This window comes from Paramisgurnus dabryanus, chromosome 3 (assembly GCF_030506205.2).
Source record: "Paramisgurnus dabryanus chromosome 3, PD_genome_1.1, whole genome shotgun sequence".
In the NCBI taxonomy this organism is placed as follows: Eukaryota; Metazoa; Chordata; class Actinopteri; order Cypriniformes; family Cobitidae; genus Paramisgurnus; species Paramisgurnus dabryanus.
The window spans coordinates 23345674-23368441 of NC_133339.1; the positions used below are offsets into that span (position 1 = coordinate 23345674).

The following is a 22768-nucleotide window of genomic DNA, read 5'->3' on the forward strand; positions in this document are numbered from 1 at the left end:
ATTATCATTGCGGGAAAAAATTTATCATTTGTACCCAAAAATCTCCCTTGCCTTATCATTTCATATTTCAGCCTTTCTATGTCAAACACTAGCAGAAGTTTATCTTCTGTGTACAAAATGTACGATTATGCATGTGTAATCTTTGTCTATAAGGATAAATAAGTTGGCTTACATCCAAAGATTTTTCTCACATGCACCGAGCACAGATGAGTTAACAAACCTCACTTCTATCTCATCCTGTTTTCTTCTGCGTTCTGTTATTTGTTTGTGTGCTCAACTAATAGAGTAATGGAAAATTGAAAGGCCTGTTGTGAAAGTCCAGTGTGATTTCTCAATATACACCGTCAGGCCTTCGCGTTATATAGTAACACAGTCGGATATACAGTCACACACATGCATGACAAAAGGTGTTTGCTAAGCTCATCCGGTCACATTGTTGAGTCCCCTTAGTGACCCTTAAACCTATGTGCATTCACACATAGCATCGGAATAAATGCAGCCATGCAACGGAGGAGCCAGTGAAAGTGAGAGACAAAATGTTCAATTGGTCCAGTAAAGGAAAACGAAAAAACAAAACAATTCCATCAGATGTCTGCTAGCAAGATTTTTCCAGAGTTTATGTGCGAACAAATGTGTAGATAAAAGGCCATTAGCCAATAAATGATCAAGCAGGCCGTCAGTGTGCGTGGCTCATGGATGAACCTGAATGACTTTGACATCACCTCTATGGAAAGTGAAGAGAGGGAAAACAAAGTTTGACATTGCCTTAAACTTAAGCAACAACAACTTCAGGTCAATCAAAACAGTGTTGCATAAGTTATTCCCAAAGAGGCTGACAAACAAATGCCTGAATGTTTTTTTCTCATTAGACTCAATCACCCCATTCCATTTTTTTCTCTTTTTTATTTATGTTATGGTTTATTTGTTTTAAAGTCATCACATTTTTGGTTTGAAGAAGCACTACAAATCTGTCTGTCTGCCTGCCTATCAATTTGGTTGTCTCTCTCCTCTAGGTCATAACCCACTCTTTCACTGTAATCTGTAGAGTATCACCTGGATACCAACTGTTGTTTATTGCACACTACACACACACAGCTTTGTCATCAACAAGAAAACAATTACCTAATGACTGTCAGGATTCCTGTCATACCAGCTCACTTCACAACACACCCTTTCACTCCCTGTCTGCCGTTAATTCGAGTTTTCAGTTTTTGCCCTTTCCATGCCTCTCCTCTCTCTTTCTTTCTCTCTCAATTTAAGTGTGCTTTATTAGCATGACTGTACATTTTTATTGCCAAGGCATTGCATCTGAGTACAAATAGTGCAAAAGTAATAGTGAAAGTTATATAAATAAAATAAAAGAACAAAAACCTAATCCCCCCCTCTCTCTCACACACACACACACACATATGTATTGTTATGTTTAAGGCACATTTTCCTCATATTTCCTATATAAAGTATAAGACAATTAGGCTTGACTTTTTGGCCGAGTCAAACACTCAACAGAAGAAAGTGTTTATTTCAGAAATACGTTTTTTTTTTATTATTGTTGATAGAGACAAAGACCACTTTATTTAGCTGGTAAACAACCATCTGGTTTTGTAAATTTGGGATTTTCTTATTGTAAACAGTATCACAATAACACAAGCGTGCGCTTTAATACTCTGGCGTTGTGCTTTGATACCAACACAATGCGTTCTGAGTGGACTTTTATTTATCTAACAACTGCAACTCATTTATTGAGTGGCTAGTCTGTGTAAAAAATATTCTCACTGAATTCCCACACAATAACTCCGCCCCCTCGCAAAGCCTACACTCTCATTCGACGCCTCTTTAGGGGCGGGGTTTGTTGTGTATCTTTTGGCTTGGCACGTTTGTCCGCATTTTCAAACTGACTTACAGCTGCTTGGACGTGGGAATACCGGTCACCTGTCTCGTTTTTATTGAGTCCTGTGAGTTTCTTTGAAGTTATAAAACTTTTAGTAGTCAGATTTAACCAGCATCAATCGTTGCTATAAACAGGGTTTTCTTAGTTGCTTTTGACTTTTTTTATCCGTGCAACAGTTTCCAAAGCATAATTTGCACAAGACTGGCTTAATGTAGTGACCTGAATCTTTAAGGAGTGAACTTAATATTTTTACTCGGTGCTTCGCAGACCGCCAGCGGGACTGTAACGACAGACAGCGCAATGATGAACAGAAGCGGAATGGTCACAAACATTCGCACGAGGATAAGGAACGACCCCTTCAAAAACAACTATGACCTGGTCGGCAAAGAGCTTGGCAGGTAAAAAAATTATCTTTTACGTTTCATCATTTGGATGCAATGTTTTAAAATAATCGGTCATATTTCTGCAGGAGTTAGACAAAATGAATTGGGAGTAAATTGTCGACAGCTGGTTGCCAAAAGCTTGTTTGGCTTGCGCACGTGTTTTTTAAATGTCAGTGCACATTTGCAACACAAACCCCATAGGTTTAAACTTAGTAATACATATTATTTTAAAATAAATATTCTTTTCAGTAACTTAACTTTTAAAAAAATAAATAAAACGAATGATTGCAAACGTAACGCTTTTGACTTCCTATACAACTGTCTGCAGCATTTTCCTGCTGCAAGCAAACTTTGCAAATTACCTTTGATAAACCAAACGGTCTATATCGCTCACGCGCAAACATATTGGCTAATTATGATTGGAGCAACGATCCCTTGCGCCACAGATAATGTTTTCTAAAGACCAAAATATGCACACCTGGCTGAAATTATTTGTAACATCCCTAACCCCAAATACCCTACAATATAAAATAAAGGGCCATTCACACCAAGAACGATTATTATAAACCTATCTGTCTTTAACTTTTACGCGAGCGTGGTGCTACAGTTTCACATTTTAATGCGCGAGCCCTTTAAATTAAATAGATTCTTATTGGCTGTCAATGTTTCAAAAAATTCATACGTGCCACTTGCTAAATAATTATAGACAATGCCATCATTTGACTTATCTTATAGATTCTTTCACACGTGTGTTCATTGACTTAAATATTGTTATGCTCCTTGGATCTGTTTTGTGGACACAGAGTCCGTATTGGGTGCCGTTGGGTGCTTTAATTGTTTTTCAGGATTTTCGTTCTTGTTGCCATCACGCAACATTTAGCCCAATTTGCCTGGGTAATTTGTGGTTTGGGCTGTAAATGTCTTTGTCAGAGTGGATTTAGTGCATTGTGTTCTTTGACACTGTAAAACGTTTTTCCTCTTTGTACCCACAATACAAGAGGTGACATTGGATTCACTGTCTTGGGAACAGATTTGTCTGCTATGTCATGGAGTCCTCATCATGGATTTTTCCTAAATTGAGAGCATTAGAAACACCACAGGAATGAGTCACAAGGCGGTCGTTATTTATATAATGCTATCTGATCTGCTTATGGTAGTGGTGCATTAAACAGAAGGTGGAATGCAGATGTTGGTGGATACTGAGCTAAACTGAAAGAGACGATCTTGCGTTTCTTCAGTGGAACACAATCTGATCTCTTTCCCTCTTCTCTTTCTGGCATATGCTATCTCTTACACATCTACATGCATCATGCAAACATATGCAAGTGGATTTGCTGTATACACTTACAGTGGCCGAAAAGGTATTTGAAGACTAAAGCCACACTTGCAATGCTTGACTTGTTTTTCCATTCTCTAACAAAAAAACCAAACCAAGTGGTATTTATTTTGAGGAACACTTGCACAATCACACTTTTTAGTCGCAACTTTATATCAATAAGTTAATAATTTAACATAATTTGCATGCAAATTCCACTTGGTTTTATACGGCATTTAATGCAATGAAATGCATTTAAGTTGGTTTAAAATACTGTTTGGGACCACTGTACATTCACAATGAGTTAAAGCTAGCATTGTCTTGCCTGTAATTTTTTTTTCTCTGTACGTACAGGGACTAGAATACAGACTGATCTATTTTGGTAATGGGTCAATCCTAAGATTCATTCTGTAACTCTCCAGATGAATATATAATACCAACTGGCCTAGATTTGCTGCTAGTACTATAAACATTCACATACACATACTGTACATTGCTTGCATCTGTCTAGCAGTGGTCTTTTGAATGAGCACACGCATGCAAACCGAATGGCCAAACCATCTGGTCCTGTTGTCAGCACTTCATTCATTTGACACAAAGCTCCAACAGCAATTTCCATATTATTCAGATCAAATCCAGAGAGTCTGTTCCCAGACAGCTATTCTTTGTTTGTTTATTTGATTGAAGATTAGTTATTTCGTTATCAGGTGTTTATTTCTGTTTAATTTCCTGTCTTTTTCTTTCTCGTATTTTGGATTTTTCTGTTATAATGGTCATATCTAAGGGAACATCTCCCATCCTCTTCTCTAAAAATAATAAAAATCTACAGGGATCACCTGATGTGCAGTGCTTTGGATGTCCCAATTTATAAGAGATCTTTGGAGGTGTGTCCTGTTTTTCTGAGATTGGAAGGTATTTTAAGCATTTAAACTCCTCCAGAGTATCGCAAAAATTAGTTTAACCCTAACCTTCGAAATCCAAATTTTTATACAAGCCATTGCATTTGCAGTTTGATGCGCACAACATATGCGCCTGTTGTGGTAATCTACAAATTTTCTCCAGAGGAGTCCACAAAAGTTTGCAAGTTCAGTTAAGGATTGTCAGCCTGCTTAAATCGGGAATGTTGGTCTCTAGGATTGTGGGATTTGGACTTTGCCAATGAACCCTTCTGCCGTACCAGTAGCAGACAAGCCAGCTGTGCATGGGATTTGTTTTTTTCTTGATAATAGTGGTGTACGATTCCCCTCTAATAATGGATTGTGATTGAGTACATGTGCTTATGTGGGTATGAACACGTGCGTGCTTGTGGGCTTTAAATGTTTATTCTTATTCTGACTTGCTCCGAAGGTGGCCATCTGGATGAGAGATTGAAACCGAGATGGAGACAGTGAAAGAGTGACGGTTTGATTTTTACACAGGAAATCTAACCACAACTGTATCTGGGTCATCTAAAAAAGATAATGCATGTACATTTCCTGCTCTCAGAACCTGAGTCATTTGTGTAGAACAGCCATGACCGTTTTTGTGAATTAAGCGCTGACGACAACATAGATATATCACACTCGGGTGACTGCAAGAGCAATAGTACAGCAACCTCCAGTGATAAAATTGTCAGTTTAAGCAAACCAACAATCTTTGTTTCATAACCCCCACCCAATTGTTTAGAGGTCTTTACGCTCCTTAACACCCCACTGTGAAGAAAGCAAGCGAAATGTTAAGTTGGCAGAGTTATGGCAGCTAACATGCATAGGCATCATCATGTGTACTCCGTGTGAACTTGTGTAAGCTCTACGAGAGCTCAGACGTTTTAACGTGCTCCCTTCACCACAGCGTGCCAACCACACTCGTACGTTAAGCAGGAAATCCATAACAATGCTGGCAGTGGAAGCCTTTTTGGCATGGACCCCTGGAGGATTTTAAAGGGCTTTTCAGCATTCCACAACCTTGGGAATTGTTTCTTCCAGAACTAAAAAGAATAATGTTTTGTTTTAGTCTGTGCTTGTTTAGCTATGTGATATATTTATCATGGACTTTCAGTTTAAGAACGTCAAAAAAATTTAGTAGGTCTCGCCCTAATTCACAGATTCAATAGAAATGCATAACAAAAGCCAGTTGCTGGGTCTTTAAGTAGCCTAACTAGAAACTATATTAGAATATTTGTGACCACCTGTGTGTCTGCGAGACTTAAGTAGGGTGTTAATGGAGACGTAGATGGAGGAGTCAAGTCGAAGACAGAGGTAGGGTCACCAAAGGCTGTATTTTGTTCGGAAGTGTCATGTTTGGTCATTGGCCAACTTAGACTGTGGGAGGAGCGGACACCATCGGTTCTCAATGGAGGAGTAGTAGAAGACTGGGTGGTCTGTCTATTGGGGTCTTTACCACACACATAAAATAAGTGTCTCTTTAGGAGATTGCCAAAAGAGGAGGTGAGATGGGCGTGGCTAAGAGCCATTTGTCCCTCTCGCTGTCAGACAAGAGAATGTCTACACTGACAGGTTTGTCCTTTGTGTCTGCGCAGCACCCTGTGTGTCTTGAATGATAGACGTGGCTTTGGGAGGTCAGATGGGGGAGGCGACAGGAACACCGTTTTGAATGACCTTGTGCAATTTTAGAGGGCTCCAACTGTCAGTCTTATCATTAGAGTGTCAGGCTCTCCCTGCATCAGAAGTTGTGGGAGGAAAAGATAATGAAAGGGTGAGAAATGGATGGGTTGAGAGAGAATGAAATGATGTCCACACTTCATCGGCATTAGATCATCAGCCGAATTCAAAGGAAGTCAATTGAATTGTGCGTGTTGACAACTAAATAAGAGGATTGACAGCTTGATAGTTCTGTGGTAGTCAGAGATCCACAACTGGTTAGACAACACAATCTCATGGCAATTCGTAACCGTTTTACATGGTGCCTAATAGTGCCACAGGGATGATGTGTTTTTGTAGGCCAACCCCGGAAGTTAGCGGGAAAATGGTCCCCCTTACAAAAAAGCCCATTCATTTTTTTCCACAGGCTTTTAAAATATATCGCAAAAAATAAGCTCTGTTTCTCACAAAAGTTTGACACACATTTTGTCCAACAATGAACACAATTTATATACATTTTAAAGTTTAAATTAGTTTACTAGAAATAAAAAAATTTGACTTTAAAATAAAAAAAATTATTTGTGAAGGTTAACTTTTTGGACAAAATGTGTAAGTGTCATAAACGTTCGTTAAACACTGAGCTTATTTTTTGTGATAATCCAAAAGTCTATGAAGAAAAATCAATGCACTTTTAGCGAGGGAACCAATGCCCCGCTAACTTCTGGGGTTGGCCTAAAAAGTATGTTATCCCTGCTTCACCCCATGTATACATTTGTGCATTCTGCTTTAGTGATGTTGGGTTTAGGGACGGGACTTTATAATAAAAAAAAATCATGCGTTTTGTTTGATTCCCAGCATTGGAATTCATACAAAATTGCAATCTTGAAAAAATGGTTATAAATTCGTGTGAGGTTTTCATAAACCAATCGACTGGTGAAGGGCTGTCACGATTATGAGATTTCGCTGACTGTTAATTGCTTGATAAATTGAGGTGATTAATTGTCTGTTTTGTTGCTTTAACATTTTAGTATTCATACTTTTTTTTTCATGAAATAAAGGAGCACATGTCTGTAGTGGCTGCAAAAAAATTTATTCCCTGCAGATCCTTAAGAATAGCATCCGTCACTTCCCTAAATTTGGAATTGCTGTTTATGGAAATTTATGTTTTATCTGGCCGTACTGCTTATCAAAGTTTCGCAGCATTTCTTTAAGTGTTTTTTTTTACAATGTATTGAATGGCTTTGCAATGTGTCATGTTATACTGTCAGTTACGGAATGCCATCTGATACGGTCTCATTCATACAGGCGCTGCAGCTCCCCCTTGTGTTTTTAGAGAGATGTGCAATCATTGCGGTGATCTGAAATCATCGATAAGACGATTATTTAATCATTGTGACAGCCCCAGACTGGTGGTCATCAGTGAATATGTAGCAAAGTGATATGCATAAGTGATTAAATGCTTCATTCATCCAATCAGAATCAAGAATTCCAGAGGGCTGTTTATTAAATAATTAGTTTTTTAAAACTTATTGTTGGCTCTTAGGACAAAATGTTAAATGCTCGCTCATATGTAAGTCATGTGGGATTAAAGCTAAATGTATTTTGAGGGTGTCGTTGTCAAATAAAAGCCTGACAGTTTATTTATCACCTTGTGTTTCTGCAGGGGAAAGTTTGCAGTAGTTAAGAAGTGCGTGAAGAAGGATACTGGAAAAGAACATGCTGCTAAGTTTCTAAGGAAAAGACGGAAGGGTCAGGACTGCCGTGGTGACATCCTGAACGAGATCGCCGTTCTGGAATCAGCGGAGGCCAATCCATATGTGGTGGCACTGCATGAGGTCTATGAGACCGCCTCTGAGATCATCCTCGTTTTAGAGTGGTAAGACCTATACACACTATAGACAAGTTTACAGCTGTAAAGCCTAATGTAACAGGAAGTGGGTTTGACTTGGCGTGCAGTAGTTTTATTTCAATTCGCAAGTGCTTTAAAAGTACTGCTTCAAAGTAGGAGCTTAGAGGGCTGTTTGGGCTGCATATTTGTTTGTACCTTTTTGTCTTCTGCCGCAGACCGCAGTTGAACTAGTTCTTGTTTTAACCAATGCTACCCATTGTTCCAATGCAAAAACCATAAAGTAGCTCCTATGAGAATTCACTGTTTTAGCCCCTCACGAAGGGTCAAATCAGGACACACTCGCCTCTTGTGTCAGAGGACATTTCATAGCCTGACCACATTGCAACGATCTCAGATTCAGACCAAACCAATTTCCTTGCCTGTGGTGTTTTCTGCTAAACTCCAGTGCCACTTTGAAATTGTTTGAGAGTGATTCATATATATTGGGCCTTATTTGTGCAATATATCAGAAAAGCATACAAATGATTTAAAATGCGATTTCATTACATTAAAACAATTATGAGATCATAAAGCATCATCAACATCAGCCCGTTTTGATACCATGCCTCAGTTATTTTTTCAGTTAAAGTCCACAGGGCCAAATTTGGACACGGCTAAGACACCCATGTATGACTGTCATCTAAGCCGTAATCACACTTTTTTTTGGGCTTTTCCAGTAACGCAGTAGATGTACTAATGATGAGGAAATGATGGGTCATTACGGTTTAAATGCTTTACGTAAGCTTTGTTCCACTGTATCTTTTATATCAGCCTATTTTTCCTCTTAATTTGTTGAAGGCATTTCTTGTTTTTTCCTGCCAACTGTTTTCGCAAACTCCCAACTTGAGTTTCGACAGCCCCTTACTTTGCGTGTCGGTCTGCTGAGGCAGGATGCTGTCTGGTTGAATGACAGAGGTTTTGAGAGTTCTGCTCTGCTTGAAAGGTAGCTTGCAAAGAAATAGTAAGCCACTTCCTGCACACTGCTAAGCCACTTCCTCTAAACAGACAGCTGTGTGTTACTCTATGGCGCGTGTAATCACGCACATCGGCATGCACGCAGACAACCTGTCGAGTTTGTTTACCTTAAAAGGAATTAATTTTTTTCTCCGCTTACAGTTTGCAATTGTTGTGAATTTAGCCGCATCAGTCAAGGTCTGTTTGAAGCTGCCATATGTTAACATGCAAATACTCCTTATGACTGTGAGGAATGCTGTGTGATGTAAATACATTTTTTTTGTCATGCACTTTGTTTTAATTAGAACCGGTATAGTAAAAACCTAGATGAATTTCTGATTAGTTTTTTTTGGTTTTTGCCTTTGTTTTTGTTTTGCATGCCTGCTTGTATTTGTTTGTGCTTGCATGTCTGAACACTGTGTTCGATGCTGTTAGGAACAATATGTCTCATTTTGGTTCTGGAGTTAGTTAAGTCCTAACTCGACGTGGGCAGGTTCAGATGTAAAACCAGTTAAACCAAAGAGACAGACAGAAACACTTCAATTTCCATATCCTGTGGCTTTTCTTCTAAAAGCAGACACATTCGCTTGCATGCGCAATGCATCACCACATCCTCTGTTGTCAGAAACTGAGTTCTCATCTTTGCTCTTTAATGTTTAAACACAGGCTATTGTGAGATGAAGAATAAGTAAAAGGTTATAATTACATTTACCAAACATACACAAACACCCCACATACATTTTTGAAGACCAGCAAAGGCTCTTACAAAGTTAATTTATGGTCCAATTTCACAGATGATGCATAGATTAAAGCCAAAATTAGGCCTTATATAAAATCTACATAAATGTCATAATTTAAATTATTGCAAATGGTCCTTTTGTATAGCATTATCGTGTTTTTAAGCAAGTTATTGTACACCGCGTTCCCCTCCAATATCGTTCAGCCCTACTTTACTGGTGTGCATCTTGAAACAAAACAATGGTGCCGATCAATATTAAGATGTGTCTGGTTGCAAGTTTTTTTTTCAGTGCATTTAAGTCTGGAAGTAGGCTTAAAGGTTTTTGAGCCTGATTCAAATCTGGTCATAGACCTTGCTTTACATTTCAGCCTCCTCTTGGCTGTTAAATGTAATGTTTATGCATTGTTAGTTATGTCTAGTAAAATATGTGCAATTTTTGCCAGGCAATTGGACGCAGAAGAAAAAACGTTAGACTTTAAATTTAAGGAAGGGCTGTAATACTAAAGAAACTCTAAAATTGAGTATTTTGACCTGTAAGCAGGCCACCCAGAGCAATTTCTAGTTACAATCTGGCAACCATCCCAAACACCCTAGCAACCACATGGAACACCCAAGAACCAAATAGCAATAGCTTGACAAGTTGTTTCAAGCTATTTGTCAGTTTATCACAGACTAGTGCATTTCTTGGGAAAATGTAAAAAATCTGGTTAAGCTACCTGCTGTGTTTTTCTTCGCCTACCTGTGGTTATCTTTTAAGCTCTTATGTAACGCCGCTTGTCAGCAGTCATCATCTTAATCTCTCGTCTGCTTCTGATCAAACGCCTTCGGTTCTCTGACACACAGTGTTCAGTGGTTTCTTAAATCTCTTTGACTGATGGAAATGAACAGTGTCCAACTGACCCTAGTTCAGCTCACCGTTAATCCCCCAGTGAGGCCGGAGATGCGGGGCATCTGGTTTTTGCAGAGTTTTGATGGCAGATGGTGAGCAACTCTAAAAAGCGAGGGTCTTTTTAGAGGTTGCGTCTCATTTGCTGTGAGTTTTAGTGGCGTGATATCACTTTAAATAATTTTTATGGTGCCTCTGCTGTTGGTCGTAGTCATTGTTTTTTTGTTGAGTAGTTTTGTTTTATTTTTCCCTGCTACAAAGCTTGGACATAAAATGCAGGATGGTAAGGTTCTCATGAGGGGGAATACACTGTTTGTGGTCCTGTTACAGATAAGCTCCTTGTTGTTTTTATCTTTTAAAAATAAAGTTTGTTTGAAAAGGGACTCTACATTCTCATGGCTGAAGACCAGAAAGTAAACAGCTACTATATTTTGTATTTTTGTTTTTAACCTCTTCGTACATGACACGCAGCCCAAATGTTATTTTTAAATCTTAGCTCAAGGCCAAGTTTAACCCTGGGTTAAGAAGTGTTTTACACTGGTAATTTGGGTGTCTATGCCCTTTTTTATACCTTAGACTGCGTTTGTAAGCTTAAACAGGAATTGTCACACATTGTATTATAACGATTCTTCATTGGATCCCTTATAATCCATTAATCAGTCTCCAGAATAACTGTATAAATGTTTTAAGTGTCCTTTCTTGCACAATACCAAATGTTTTAGTACATGAAAGGATGCATGGTAGTGGTCGCGTTCACATTAAACGATTTCTTCGGGCTATGTTTGTAATACTTGGAAGTGTTGTGATTGGAAAGTGGAGGATTTATTAGATTAGAGGTCTGGAGTTGTTTTGATGAATTTTATTAAAGGGCGCTGAAAGGTTCTCCTATCCCAATTCCCTTCAATTTTATTTGACTCCGATGGCTCATCCGATCAGCAGTACCTCGAATTCCCTATTTATACAGCTGGTTTCATCAGTTATGCAATGCAGACATCACACAAATACATAAAGTACAGAACATCTAATAGATTAAAGCAGTGTGTACGTATGCATATGAAAACGTCTGCGGCCTTAAATCCACTACACATGGGCCTGATTTTTCCCAAACCTTCATTGCCCAAAGGAGTATCTGCCTTGCAAATACTTTTCGTCCCCCCAACCCCTGACATGGTTACGCAAGACTGGAGTTTTACCTTTCTGCTGGTACCCAGAAGTCTCATTAAATTTAATAATTAGACATCTTGCTTGAGACATCCCATGGCTGTATTAATGAGTTTGTTGAAATTATTGGTTAAGAAAGCTAACACCTGCCATTTCAGATTACATGATGTGTATGGTGTATTCGTGTACTATTGGTTGCTGGGTAACTTTTTATGAGCTACAAGTTTATTGAAGTTGTTGTTATTGCTGACAGTTGGGGGATATATTGTGTAAACTATATAAAACTTGCATTTGATATCAGTCTGGGACAGTGACCTTGCGTTTGCATCACTGACAGTGATGTCGTGAGTGCAGGAACATGCGTAGAAGTATCATCACAGCTAATGTGCTGTTAATATGTATACATAATAAACATTAAACACACGCAAACTTAGCTTTTATTGTTGTTAATTTATTTTCATTTAAAAATGTATGCCCTTTGCGGGGGATTTTGAGGTTTGCAAATTAGAGGCAACTGACTCACCCACATTCTCCGGATGCCCAGCATTGTTATCTTTGTCATGCTTGCCACTCATTAAAACTGAGATTTACATTGTGTGTCCCTCTCTTTCTCTCTTAGTGCTGCCGGAGGTGAAATATTTAACCAGTGTGTCGCTGACAATGATGAGGCGTTCACAGAGAAAGATGTCATCCGATTGGCCCGGCAGATTCTGACAGGAGTGGCCTGTCTCCATCAAAACAATGTAGTCCATCTGGACCTTAAGGTAAAAGTCATTTTCTCTAGAGGCCTGTAATGTCTCAAAGCCATACTACACATTCAAAACTCTTGTTACATCCACTTAGCAATCATGTTTCAGACCTCACCAAAAAAGAAACGTCCCCTACATCTTTTCTAGTACCCTAGAAGTGGGTACTGTCCATAGTCATTGACTTAATGCCATATCTGTTCTGCACGGTGCCATGCGAAAAAGTACTTTGTTATCCTCTTTTCTGGTTTAGGCTACAAAAAAAACTTGGCTTTCATTGGGTGTTTGGTTTACTTTTAATAACACTTGTTGCATAACATAAAGCAGAGGTCAGCACTTGTTAATGGTAACCATACGGGGCATCTTTCTTTAATTTGCTCTTTAACAAGGTGTCTCAACAACATTAGAGGTTCTGTGATGTTTATGAGACCGGCCTCGGGCCAAAGAACAGAGAGAGCAGGTGCGAAGGTGTGGAGCGATTTAGCCGAAAACTCCCTTTTAAAAATGAAACGGCTTCACAATACTCAGAATGTAGCACTCGTGTTTAATGGGCCGTCACCATACTATAACTTTATGTAGGGAACAGACCCAAAATGAAAAGTGCTGAACGTTTGAAATGATATTTATTCAGTTGGACTAAAAATTAACACAGCTTGTGATTGTCCAGTATTCCCAGTGTTGTTCAGTCAGTGAACCTGACCTGTTAACCGTACTGGTAGCAGTACGAAGTCATTCAAACAAGGCATGTTACTGATGGACCATTTAATTGACCATTAATGCTTGGGTGTGTGAACTTAAAACCATTTTAATCTGGCTTCTCCTGCCTTGGGATACAGACAGTCATTTATTTTAAATGAGTTAAAAGGGTGTGTGCTTGAAATGGAAGCCATTTGATAATGTGATGTTTAAGTTTTCCATTAAGTTAAAAAGCCATAATTATTATCCATTTTTCCAAGTGTGTGTAACTGCAGAGAAGATCTGTTTCCCACAAATATACTTAGCAGATTCTTAGGTCAACTTTGAATTCATGTTGCATATTTTATCGTCTTTTCCAGCCTCAGAACATTCTGTTGACCAGCGCACAGCCTCTGGGCGATATCCGTATTGTTGATTTCGGCTTGTCTCGGCGGGTGGACAGCGCAGAGGTTCGGGAGATCCTGGGCACTCCTGAGTATGTGGGTGAGTCGGTTGCCTCTAATTTGCAAACCTCAAAAACCCCCGCAGAGCTGCACACGGTGTGAATAGAGTAGCAAATAACAGGGTAAAGGTGAAGGCTTCTCATCGTAGTGTAATGAAGAGGAGTGGGAAAAAAGTCTGCTTTCTAGGTCAAATTAAAGCTTGTCCACCCCCTCGCTCTACAGAGAAAGAACTTGAAAGCATTACGATAACTTAAAGGACATTTTTGGGATGTTTAGTCCATGTATCTTAGCTTTGAAAAATGAACTCACTCCTTTCATAGAGTATGTGAGCAAGACTATCTAAATGAGAATGGCCCTTCCCATTATATGACCTGCCACTGACACTGTATAAAAGCTAAGTTGGTTCAACTTAAAAGAAAACGCCACCGTTTTTCAATATTTGACTATGTTCTTACCTCAACTTAGATAAATTAATACATACCTATCTTTTATCAATGCATGCCTTTTTAATCTTTGTACAGCGCTTCTTGAATGTGTTAGCATTTAACCTAGCCCCATTCATTCATATGGCTCCAAATAAAAGTTTAACTTTGTGCCACCATACTTACTCATGTAACTACTCATGTAAAAGTCTTTAAATGGTGAAAACATGGAAGTGTTTGGTGGCATCCCTGTTTGGATCCTAAGGAATGAATGGAGCTAGGCTAAATGCTAACACATTCATGACACGCTATACAAAGATTAAAAGTGTGCACATTGAAAAAAAGAGGTATGTGTTCATTCGTTGAAGTTGAAGTAAGAACATAGTAAAATATTGAAAAACGATGGTGTTTTCCTTTAAAGCAAGTTACCTGGTTGCCTTAAAATCAATTCAAAAGTTTTAAATTTCACTCAAAAATATTAAAATAATGTTAAAAATGTTATCAACAAACTGTAGTAATAATAGGCAACCAGGTAACTTACTTTTAAAATTAAACCAACTTTTGTCTACAGTTTATTCAATCCTGATTTGTTGTACGTTACTTGCTTCATATAGACGGTATCTGACGCACTTGCGCTGACGCGATACACGTCTGGATCCGAACTTTACTTCCGGTTTCGTTTTTTTTAATGGTCTGACTAGTTGCTAAACTAACTCTTGAACAAATGCCTCGTCGAAATAACAAATGTTTTGGTTTCCTAGGTAATCTATATGTTGTTTATTTGCTTGTTATATAAATAAACTACGTTTAAAGAACTTTGTTATTTAATCTAAGCCGAGTTTACCGGAAGTTACGTGCGGACCACGACAGCCGTTTGTTTATGTTGTTACTGCTGAAACAGTCTATAGGCTACTTGATAAAAAATCTGCCCAAACATAGGTTTGTTGTGCTCTTCAAATAGTTTTATAGGTTTTTAAACATAATAAGTATAATTGTTTTGACCCTTAACCTAAATGTGTGTTAGCCGGGTGATTTTAACACTTTCTGAGAAACAAAAAAAAAGTAACACTTGACTCTTTGTACTGTGAACCGCTATCAGTCGTTTGCTAAATGTGTTTCTTTTTCCTTTTAGCTCCTGAAATTCTGAACTATGAGCCCATCAGCACAGCTACTGACATGTGGTAAGTTTTATCAGTGGATGTTCAGAGTCCAGGGTGTGCGTGCGTTTGTGTGTGTGGGGTGGAGTCTTCAAACTACAGTATGTGACTGTAATGAAGTAATATAAATGCCATTTAGCCTAGTTACATTTTATGTTGTGATGACATCTGGTGAAATAGGGCATTTAAAAGCAGAATTAGTTACACTAAGGATGGTATTGCTGTAATCCAGTAGTACAATAAATCCTTTCAGTAATGCTTGTTATCATCTGTTCAGAATGTGCAATCCATTTAAAGCTTGTTGATAGTCTAGATAAGACATTGCCTAAAAAATTTGTTTGTTGGTTCTCGCGCATCTGTTTTGTGTAAGGGGTGTTTGTCATGGACAGAACGCTCCTTTTCTTCATTATTCTGCTGTGTTTACATATTTTAAGATGGGAAATTAGACCGTGTTAAGCAGGGGTAGCCAAACTCGGTCCTGGAGGGCCCGTGTCCTGCAGAGTATCTAGTATGCTTATGGCGCTTTTTCATTGCAAAGTACCCCACGGTTTGGTTTGGGTCCACTTACCTTTGGGAGCTTTTCCACTGGGTGCAGTACCTGATACTTTTAATTTTTTTTTAGTACCACCTCGGTCAAAGTTCCAAGCAACCCGAGCTGATACCAAAATGTGACGCGAAAACACTGTAGATCACTGAGTGGTCTGAGAGAATCGTCACTACCAGCGTCATCGCTATAATGTAAAATATTAGCTTTACCTTCGTGCTAGCTTGCGCTGTCTCGAGCAAACCTGTTGTCATCTGTGCTCTGCTATAAGTTCCCAAACTCCATTTTAGCGATGAAAAACATCCACAGGTTGGGAATCAAGAACACTATACCATTTTTTTCCAGATTTGCAGTTTGTGGCAGCACATTCGCGACGTGCCCGTCTGCATAAATGCTTAATACAAACTTAAATGAGGCTCAGCGGTGCGTGTCAACTGACACCACAGGTGTTTGTACAGAAACTGTCATGTGAGACAGAGGTAGTGATAAACGCGATGTGCAAACATTTATTTGTGGTGGTCAATTTAAATTTTTTTGGTGGACTGAGAAATAAATGAATGTATGGGAATGTACAACGACAATCTCACTTGTATGATGTCATAGCAGTAGGCAGCGCAAATATAACGACACGCCTATAATCCCTCCCACTTTGAAGTGTTACTAAACTCGATTGAAAAGCTAACAAAGTTAATGTTAGGTGAGCTGACCCGACCTGACCCAAACCAAACCGTGGGGTACTATACAATGGAAAGCGCCATTTAATAAGCTGCCTGCAGGTGTGTTAAATTCTGCCCTCCAGGACTGAGTTGCTTTCAAGTCTCAACCAACTAACATGATTTTCACTATAATTTGGCTTAATACCTTAACTACACCTTGTAAATGACCAACAGCACACACTGTACCCATGTCTTCAGATTGCATAGTTTTCTTTCACTGATCTTTGTTTCCCCTTTTTCCACTACAGGAGTATCGGGGTACTAATTTACGTCATGCTGACAGGAGAGTCACCATTTCTGGGAGAAGAAAAGCAGGAGACCTACCTAAACGTCTCCCAGGTCAATGTGGACTACTCGCAAGATGTGTTTCAGGGAGTGTCAGACCTCGCTGTGGATTTCATCCAATCACTGCTCATCAAAAATCCCAGGTAGGGGAATGGGCTGTTATTTGTGAGTGAGGTTGGCAGCTATGGGAACGCGACAGTCATGCTGTAGTTTTGTATAGACAAACTTGTATAACCTGACTGATGGAGTGAGTGTGCTTGGCTCCGGCCCAGTCAGTGGAAGAATAAACTGGGCGTCTGATCTCGAGCTTCAATCTCTCTCATTAAAATGTAATGGCCTCTTGGTTTAGAATATACAGTGAAATGATCCTTGCAGTCCTACTGTTTTCCCACATCACTGGGCTTTTTGCTGCAACTGATGAACGGTGAAAACCATTTCGGGCATGATGGTAACTAAAATCAGTTCGGATCTGTCGCCATCATGGCTCTATGTAAAACGATAGCATGCTGATTCAGGCATCCCATAAAACCTAATGGCTGTAGATTATCACTACTGTGAATGCGAGAGAGGGAAAATAAGAGCGCTTAAAGCTATGTGGAAAAATACTTTTGAGTGCAAATAATTTTGGCGAAATAATAAGACCCCTGGGAAAAACCTCCTTCACATTTTTATGCTTCTAGGAATTTTTTTTATGATTTGTCTGTCAACTAACATTTTTCATCTTATCTCTGCAGAGAACGTGCAACAGCCAAACAGTGTTTAAACCATCCGTGGTTGAGCGCCGACATTCATCACCACGCTGTGGGCACCTCTCTCCATGAGCAGGAAGCCAGCCAATCAGAATCCAGCCAATCGGAATCCGAACCCGAAAGTCCTGTCCCTTCTCCGGAGCTTGTTGTCATGCCATCATATCCCACTTACCCGAGCCAGGGCGAGCTTAAGACTGGTCGGGACACTTTCAGTTTCTCTGATCCGTTCCCATCCCGCAATGACATAAAACAAGAGCTCATCTGCTGACAGACAGACACGATTGCCCAATCTGCAGCCGATGGGGCTCCTCCGTGATCGACTGATAGGCTCGAAACCCGCCAAACCGGTTTGGACTGGACTGCAGATGTCTGCTCAGGTGTTTGTAAAGTCTGTCTAATGTTGTGTCGGATACATAGCTGTCTGTTGTTGAGATACGACCTCCCTTATGACCACAAAGAGATCTGCGCGTGCATCCACAACAAATCCAGATGAGCAATCTGAACTTTATTAGCCCAATTAAAGCATTCTTTACTGCTATATAAAGGCTCTTAAATGCTCCACAATGGACTGATTTATTATTTCAGCGTTTGGACCTTTTCTCTGCTGTCTGTATTTGTTTCAAAACCCATGCTGGAGTCTCCCCAGGAAGCAACTACTGCATTGTAGAAAGGAAAGTGGAGGAATCCTGCTATTGATCAATTTAACCACCATCATTCTTCATCGGACCAAGTCAAGTTGTTTTTTCCCATTAGAACCAGCTTAAGTCAAAATCCCATTGTCTAATATAACCTTACCCTCAAGGCTCTTCTCCAGCAGAGAAGGTTTTTCATTTTTTGTTGCATCAAATACAAATGTTAAGTTTGCACCAAACTTCAGGAGTGGTTTCTGTGATAAAAAATTTAAAGAGACCTCTTGTTCAAGCACTTTTAGAGAAAAAAATGTATATATTTAAATCTCCCCACAAGCACATTAAGTTGTTAAAAATGATTTGTACCCACAATCCACATTTTGTTCCGTTACTCGTACACAATTTTTGTCGAGTGCCACAAAACCACTTTCTGTTCTTAGTCATTATACCAAGTTTGCTATAATTGCACAAATGTATTGTACCATTGTTGTTTTTTATTTGAACATCTTTTGTATGTCGTTTAAATGTTTGGTAGAGCATCATGGGTAAGAAGTCAATTTTCCAGTTTGCCAGTGATGGACAGGGGCTTGTTTTGTGACAAAGTGATGTTTGTGGTTAAACTAAGAAGGTCTTTTTTGGATTTGTGTGTTTTAGACAGTTGTGGGAGATGTTTGGATTTTGATAACAACAGAGCACAACAAACAAAAGTCTCCGATTTAATTGTACATTTATTTTAAGAAATATTGTGTAAAAAAAATTATTTTTCTACAGTCATTGTGTTTTATGATTAATATGAGAAAATAATAAAAAAGATTGTAATATTAAATAATAATTTTTAACCAGTTGTGCTTGTAAATGGTTTGCACTTGCTACTTTATATGTATTATTGGCATGCCTGGCAAAATATTGAAGAAAATAAATGATCGTTTTTGTATTAAATGTATGTATACTCTGATTTTTGCTTACTCTGTCAGTGTTTGATATATTAGTTTTAAATGTATTGGAGCTATACAACTAGAAATCCAGATCTGATAATGCTTCTTACAGGAAGTTTTTAGACCTGCTTTACAAGAACATAATGCAAGCATTCTTAAAGATTTAAAAGATATTCAGATAATACAGATCAATGGTACTACTGAAAGCATAGGTAAATTCTCACTGTGCAAATTTTTCTTGCGTGAAATATGTGCTTTGCTCTCATTATTCAAAGACATATACAGGAAATGCCAGTCTGTGTTTAAAAGTGCAATGTTCCTGCATTCTTCTACAAATACACACAGGTTAAACAACATTGATGTCTGCCAATAATTCTTGTTTTAATTTGCTTTTCCTCCCTCTCTCGGTGTGTGTGTGTGAGCTTCCTCCTGCACACACACATACAGACTCCCACCCTACTCCATGGAGTTTCCATTTCTCAAGGGAATCTGAAAAACATGCTGCTGTTTTTCAACCAAGACGACTGGTTGGAGAAATTATGTGTGTTCCTGTTATTTTCTCTCCTGTTTTTTTCACCTTCAAATAATGCTGCATTGTTTTAACTGACTTTTGTTGCACTCTTTTTAAGAAAAAAACTTCCTGTCATTTCTTTCTGCAGTGCTAACACAAAGTTGTGCATTTTTAAACTAAATTTTCACTAAATTTTATCAATGCACTGACGCAATCGGTCAAAATAACCAATACTGAAAGATGGCTGCCACTTTTGCTTTGTGTGAATTTTTCTATTGTCATGCATGGAGGCAACTGATGTTTCATGTTTTATTTTACAGGGTAATATATCAGACGCTGCCATTCAGATGTTTAGGGTCACTTCACTAATATGTTTCTTATGCTCTTAAAAATCTTTTCATCTCCGAGGGCGTATGCTTTAATGTTGAAATTATTTTCGTAGACAAAAACCATAACCCCGTCCCTATCATGTTTTATGCACAGCTGACACAAATTAAAAAAATGTTTCATAAAATTTTGTGGTAACAAAATAAGGTTGTATTAGTAAACATAAGTAAATGTGTTGAACAAACAATGAATACAGCTTTCCAACATATATTAATATATATTCACGTTAAAGTGGACTTTTTCCATGTTAAAGTGCTATAACTGGGTCCCCAGTGCTTCTATCAAACTAAAAAAGAGAAAAATAACAACCCAGTAACTTTATTTTTTAGGCCGTTAAACTTCGGCTCCCCTTGTGATGTCAGAAGGGGATTATACCGCCCCTAAATCTGCACTATCCAACCAAGGCACTGGCATTAAGTGCAGAGATCAGCTCATTTGCATTTTAAAGGACACACCCAAAACGGCACATTTTGCTTACCCCTACAAAGTGGCAATTTTAACATGTTATAATAAATAATCTGTGGGGTATTTTGAGCCAAAACTTTACATATGTACTCTGGGGACACAAAAGATTTATTTGACATCTTAAAAAAGTCCCCTTTAATTCTTGGTAGATTAATTAATGTTAACGTTTACAATGCTTGATTTTATAAATGTTTAAATAAATGCAGAAAATAACATGATAATAACTAAATATTGTTCATTTGGGGTGGTTTCCCGGACAGGGATTAGCTTAAGCCAGGACTACCTTAGTTTAATAAGGAAATATAACTAGTTTTAACAAACTAAAAACATTACTTGTGTGACTAAAGCATGTACATTTACCATTAAAATAATTCATATAACTATGTTGTACCTGTTTGGGTACACTGCTTTACCTAAAGGACCTCCTGTGTACCTTAAAAGATACAGTTGAATGTTTTGTACCCCTTACTTTTAATTGGTACAAAATTGGCCCTTAATGGTACACAATAAGTCCTTAGGGTATAATATTGTACCCCAAAAGGTTCAAAATTTCAATATGTTGTATACCCGTAAAGTTACAAAAATGAACCTTTGAGGGTACCACCCCAGCAACAGAAAAAGTACAGTTTTAAAACTTTTTTTTTTTTGACAATGTGGGGAATTATTCCTTTAAATCTGACAACGTTTTGTCAGTTTTTCTGCCTTCCATCTTACTTTCACATTATGGGGCAACTGAAAGTCTTTCTAAAATTTCTTCTCTAATCTTAGCCCTCAGCTCACCACAGTGGAGGGCCGCAGTAACAAGGCAAGATAATAAGGAATTCAAAACATATGGGAACAAAGAGGAATGTTATATTCATTATCAGATCAAGAGTCCTTCACCTTCTGTATGGAGTTACATCATTGAGATATACAGTTTGAAAATGTTTTACAGAGACATAGAGCCAATATATGGCAGTTAATGTTCCTGAATATCTAAATTGTACTTGATAGTAAATAATCCAAATTTGTTTTTTTGTAGTTAAGTTACATTTTGCTAGCTATAGACGTAACAACATAACAGCTTAGCATACCGATTATCTCTGTCATTTGTTTTTTTCCTTGAATGTTTCACTTAGTCACAACTCTTCTTTCTCACCGTCTCATTCCTAACCTCTGTGACTTTTCCCTGCAGGCAGAAACGTTGCATAACCAGGACATTCCTTTACGCCTTTGACCCCATTAGAGCTCATTAAGGTGAGTCACACAGCGAGAGCCAGAGAAGTGATCGTTGTGATGATCACATTAACCAATACTGAAAGGTAAAACACGGTTGCATTTTCATTGTCATACAACTGATGTTTCAACATTCATTTTACAGGGTAATCCACTGCTATTAAAAAGTTTAGAGTCAATAAAATGTTTCTTATGATTTTTATCTGAAGGCATACACTTAAATGTTTAAAATTATAATCGTGCCAACATATTTATTTATTTTATTAGGAAACAGAAAATGTTTTCATTTGGATGACTTGCATGAAATATTGAAATAAAAGCAGCCACTAAGAGACCAGAAAATTTTTTAGATTTTATTTGAAATTTTTTGGATATTATTCCCATTACATTTGCGCTATTCTACAGCATTAATGAGTTTATTATTCTAAAATATGGGAAAAATATAAACAAAGAATGGGTAAATGAACCTAAAATTTTGATCAGTAGTGTGTATCTTATGTCATTGTTGCTCTCTGCCTCACTAAAACAGATGTATTCTTAGTTGTTTTCAATATTCCTTAAATTGAAAGCTTGAAATATCAAAGCATTTCAATCCCCAACAGTGGCGGTTCTAGACAAATTTCACTAGGGGGGCCAAGGAGGGACCAGTATTTTACCAGAGGGGCACATAAAAAAATGGCAAGAAATTATATTTAAAGATTATAGGGGTGGTTACAGGAATTAGTTTAAGATAGGACTAGGCCTTAGTTTAATTAGGAAATATAACTAGTTTTAACATACATTATACATTACTTGTGTGCATTTTGAAGCAAAACAAAGCTGTATTTTAAGATATGGCATTGCAAGTTGTTTTCAGTTTGGACAGCTCTTACATTTATTTTGTCCCTTTCCGGGAAACTAGCCCGTAAACTTTATTTTACTTTACAATCATATACTTTTTTATTTAATACAAGAGTGAGTGCAGGTGCAAAAGGGGAGCTGGGCTCTTTTCTAAAGCCCCCCAACCGAAAAGCATGCAAGCCTACTCAATAAACTTTATGAAATGCAAACTTTTATAAAGACAAACGTTTGTTTT

General features: G+C 38.2%; 1 protein-coding gene across 1 annotated transcript; it reads left to right on the plus strand.

Annotated features, from left to right (window-relative positions):
• The first annotated feature begins 1840 nt into the window (after window positions 1–1840).
• On the plus strand, window positions 1841–19119 carry stk17al (serine/threonine kinase 17a like). Its single transcript, XM_065279945.1, has 8 exons — window positions 1841–1952; window positions 2156–2286; window positions 7829–8041; window positions 12413–12557; window positions 13595–13718; window positions 15233–15281; window positions 16766–16945; window positions 17537–19119. The coding sequence occupies exons 2-8, from the start codon at window positions 2189–2191 to the stop codon at window positions 17817–17819; spliced, it is 1092 nt and encodes a 363-aa protein (XP_065136017.1). The 5' UTR covers window positions 1841–1952; window positions 2156–2188; the 3' UTR covers window positions 17820–19119.
• The last annotated feature ends 3649 nt before the right edge of the window (window positions 19120–22768 follow it).